At 42.4% G+C, this 4,216-nt stretch overlaps 1 protein-coding gene across 1 annotated transcript; it reads left to right on the forward strand.

Annotated features, from left to right (window-relative positions):
• The first annotated feature begins 540 nt into the window (after nt 1-540).
• On the forward strand, nt 541-2,061 carry LOC145127779 (uncharacterized). Its single transcript, XM_079062912.1, has 2 exons — nt 541-1,225; nt 1,823-2,061. Exons 1-2 carry the CDS (start codon nt 541-543, stop codon nt 2,059-2,061), a joined length of 924 nt encoding a protein of 307 aa, XP_078919038.1.
• The last annotated feature ends 2,155 nt before the right edge of the window (nt 2,062-4,216 follow it).

The raw sequence follows: 4,216 nt of genomic DNA on the forward strand, positions 1-4,216 counted from the left end.
CAATCAAACAAATTCCTAGATATGCAAAGTTTTTGAAAGAACTTTGTACCAACAAGAGGAAGTTAAAGGGAAATGAGAAAATTTCTATGAATGAAAATGCATCTGTGGTTTTACAAAGGAAGCTTCCACCTAAGTGTAAAGATCCGGGAATGTTTACGGTTCCTTGCAAGATAGGAGATGTCACTTTTAGTAGTGCCATGCTTGACCTTGGTGCTTCTATTAATGTCATGCCCTATTCGGTGTATGAATCATTGAATGTTGGTCCTTTAAGTGAAACCGATGTCATAATCTCTCTTTGCGGATAAGTCAAGTGTCTTTCCTAGAGGTGTTTTGGAAGATGTCCTAGTACAAGTGAACCAATTAGTCTTCCCGTCGGATTTCTACGTGATTGATCTAGATGAACAAGTGTCCTCAAATTCGGGTATAATTTTACTTGGGAGACCATTCTCAAAGACGGCTAGAACAAAGATTGATGTGTATGCGGGAAGCTTAACAATGGAGTTTGATGGTGAAACAATAAGTTTTAACATTTATGATGCTATGAGATATCCTAGTGATGTTTCATCCTTGTGTTTTGTTGATGTTATTGAACCATTAACCCAAGAGTTGTTCGAGTTGTCTAATGGTGACATGTTGGAGATGGTTTTGAGCAAAGGGTTTGATTGTGGAAAATTAGCCAAGAAGTTGAAGCTCTACTCACTAGACCCCGAAGTTGAAAGATTGGTTAACAATTTGGAGATCAAGAAGACCACTCAATTTAGTGTGAAGCAAATTGAATTACCTCAAAATCACACAAGATTGCCACCCTCCCTTGTTCAACCACCGGAATTAGAATTAAAGGTCCTTCCTCAACATTTGAAGTATGTGTACTTAGGAAACAACGAGACTCTTCCGGTCATCATTTCAACTCATTTAACCGAATCTGAAGAAGAGCAACTCCTCAAGGTGTTGAAAGAGCATAAAGAAGCCATGGGTTGGACGATTGCGGATATCAAAGGGTTGAGCCCCTCCACTTGTACACACAAGATCTTAATGGAGGATGAATGCAAGCCAAGTAGAGACGCGCAAAGAAGGTTGAATCCGCCAATGATGGAAGTGGTCAAGAAAGAGATTTTGAAGCTCTTAGATGCGAGAATGATCTATCCAATCTCGGATAGCAAGTGGATGAGCCCGGTGCAAGTCGTTCCAAAGAAGACGGCAATCACGGTAGTCGAGAACAACAAAGGTATGATGGTCCCCACCCGCGTGCAAAACGGGTGGAGAGTATGTATTGACTACTGCAAACTCAATGCAAGCACAAGAAAAGATCACTTCCCATTACCCTTCATTGACCAAATGTTAGAAAGGTTGGCCGGGAAATCACATTATTGTTGTCTAGACGGGTACTCCGGTTTTCACCAAATCCCGGTGGCACCGGAAGACCAAGAAAAGACAACATTTACATGTCCATTTGGCACTTTCGCATACCGGAGAATGCCATTTGGATTGTGTAACGTCCCGGCCACTTTCCAACGTTGCATGGTTAGTATCTTTTCCGAATATGTCGAAAACATAATTGAGGTTTTTATGGATGACTTTACGGTATATGGGAACTCGTTTCAAGAATGTTTGACCAATCTCACCAAAATTTTGAAAAGATGCATTGAAACAAATTTGGTTTTAAATTTTGAGAAGTGTCATTTCATGGTGAGTCAAGGTCTCATTTTGGGTCATATTGTGTCAAAGAAAGGAATTGAGGTAGATAAGGCCAAGATAGATGTTATTCAAAGCTTACCTTACCCGACTTGTGTTCGGGAAGTTCGTTCTTTTTTGGGCCATGTAGGTTTCTACCGGAGATTCATCAAAGATTTTTCGAAGATAACAAGACCAATGTGCCAACTCTTGCAAAAGGATGTTGATTTCGAGTTCAATGAGGCGTGCAAAGAAGCTTTCGACAAGCTCAAAGAGTTGCTTACATCCGCCCCCATCATGCAAGCACCAAATTGGGATATCCCCTTTGAGATCATGTGTGATGCAAGCAACTATGCAATAGGCGCCATTTTGGGTCAAAAGAATGGATGAGCCTCCCATGTGATCTACTATGCATCGAGAACACTAGACAATGCTCGAAGCAACTACTCTACTACGGAGAAGGAGCTATTGGCCATAGTGTTCGCCTTGGAGAAATTTAGACAATACCTACTTGGTACCAAGGTCATTGTGTATTCGGATCACGCAGCTCTTAAGTACTTGATGACGAAGAAAGATGCAAAGCCTAGACTCATCCGATGGATTTTATTGTTACAAGAATTTGATTTGGAAATCCGGGACAAGAGTGGATGTGAGAATCTCGTTGCCGATCACCTGAGCCGGATCACTTCAAATGAAACTCCTTTCCCGTTGAGGGACGAGTTTCCGATGAGCATCTCTTTTCCCTTACTCAATCTACTCCTTGGTATGCCGATATCGTTAACTTTTTGGTCACAAAGAGGTATCCCGACACATTTTCACGTGCTCAAAAAGATAATTTGAAAAGTGATGCAAAATACTATGTGTGGGATGAACCTTATTTGTGGAAACATTGTCCCGATCAAATTATTAGGCGATGTGTGCCCCAACAAGAGCATCAATCCATTTTACAATTTTGTCATGAACTTGCTTGTGGGGGACACTTCGGACCTAACCGGACCTTGAGAAAGGTCCTTGAGTGTGGACTATTTTGGCCAACCATGTCACGCGATTGTTACTTGTTTTGCAAAAGTTGTGAACGGTGCCAAAGGACGGGAAACATTTCACATAACAATCAAATGCCACAAGATCCAATCCTTGTTTGTGAAGTTTTTGACGTATGGGGGATTGATTTCATGGGACCATTTCCCATTTCGTTTGGCAACGTTTACATCTTGCTCGCGGTTGACTATGTTTCTAAGTGGGTTGAAGCCAAAGCTACACGATCGGATGATGCCAAAACGGTTATCGAGTTTTTGAAGTCTAATGTTTTTGTGAGATTTGGTGTACATAGGGCCTTGATCAGTGATAGGGGGACGCATTTTTGCAACAAGATGATGGAGACTTTATTGAAGAAGTACAACATGACCCATTGTGTCGCAACCGCCTACCACCCCCAAACGAATGGTCAAGCGGAAGTTTCGAATCACGAGGTGAAGAGTATTCTTGAGAAGACGGTAAATCCCTCAAGGAAAGATTGGAGTTTAAGGCTTGATGATGCCTTATGGGCCTATCAGACCGCTTACAAGACCCCGATAGGAATGTCGCCCTTTAGGTTGGTTTTCGGAAAGCCATGTCATCTACCCGTCGAATTAGAGCACCGTGCATTTTGGGCGGTCAAGCAATGTAATTACAATATTGATGAGGCGGGTAGGCAAAGGAAGCTTCAACTTCAAGAGTTGGAGGAGTTGAGAAATGACTCCTATGAAAACTCAAGAATTTACAAGAAGAGAACAAAGCTTTTCCATGACAAGTCCATTACCCGCAAGCATTTCGAGCCGGGACATAGGGCTTTGCTTTACCATTCGCGATTGAAATTATTTCCTGGAAAGTTGAGGTCAAGATGGATGGGTCCATTTGTTGTGCTAAAAGTCTTTGAGCACGGAGCGGTTGAGATCCAGAGTGAAGAAACGGGGCAAATCTTTAAAGTCAATGGACATCGTTTGAAACCTTTCTATGAAGGTTTTAACGCAAATGTCCTAGATATCATCCAATTGGATGCCTCGGTGTACTGAAATCAAGAGGGAAGCACGTCTCGCCAAAGACGTTAAAGAGGGGCATTTTTGGAAAACTTAAAGTTTTCATCTTTTCTAGTTGCGAATAAATGTCGTAGATAGACCATGTTTGCATTTAACATCTCTTCTTCTTCCTTCTTGCGGTAAAAGAATGTTGGATTTGAAGGCCCGGTGTTCGTATTGGTCAAAGAGCAAAAATTGAGAAAAATGGCAACAGAATTCACGCGGACCGCGTGTACTCCAAGGGTCGTCCGCGTTAATAAACAAATGTTCTGTGTATGATCTCTCAAATGTGTCCGCGTTATTTTTCGAAGACAGAAGACTTTCAAGCCAATTCATGCGGACCGCGTGTACTCCAAGGTCCGTCCGCGTGTTTATTAAAACGGACCGCGTGTTTTCCCCTAATTTGCCCGCGTCCATCATCGGAAAACAGAAGTGCTTCATGAGAATTCACACGGACCGCGTGTACTCGCGTCCGCGTCCGCGTGAGTTGT

This window comes from Lactuca virosa, chromosome 7 (genome assembly GCF_052849685.1).
Source record: "Lactuca virosa cultivar CGN04683 chromosome 7, Lactuca_virosa_CGN04683_v6, whole genome shotgun sequence".
NCBI lineage: Eukaryota > Viridiplantae > Streptophyta > Magnoliopsida > Asterales > Asteraceae > Lactuca > Lactuca virosa.

Coding starts and splice junctions, on each gene's coding strand:
- LOC145127779 (XM_079062912.1), top strand. CDS start 541: ATGAGATATCCTAGTGATGTTTCATCCTTGTGTTTTGTTGATGTTATT. Junction 1,226..1,822: donor GGTAGTCGAGAACAACAAAG/GTATGATGGTCC, acceptor TGGGCCATGTAG/GTTTCTACCGGAGATTCATC.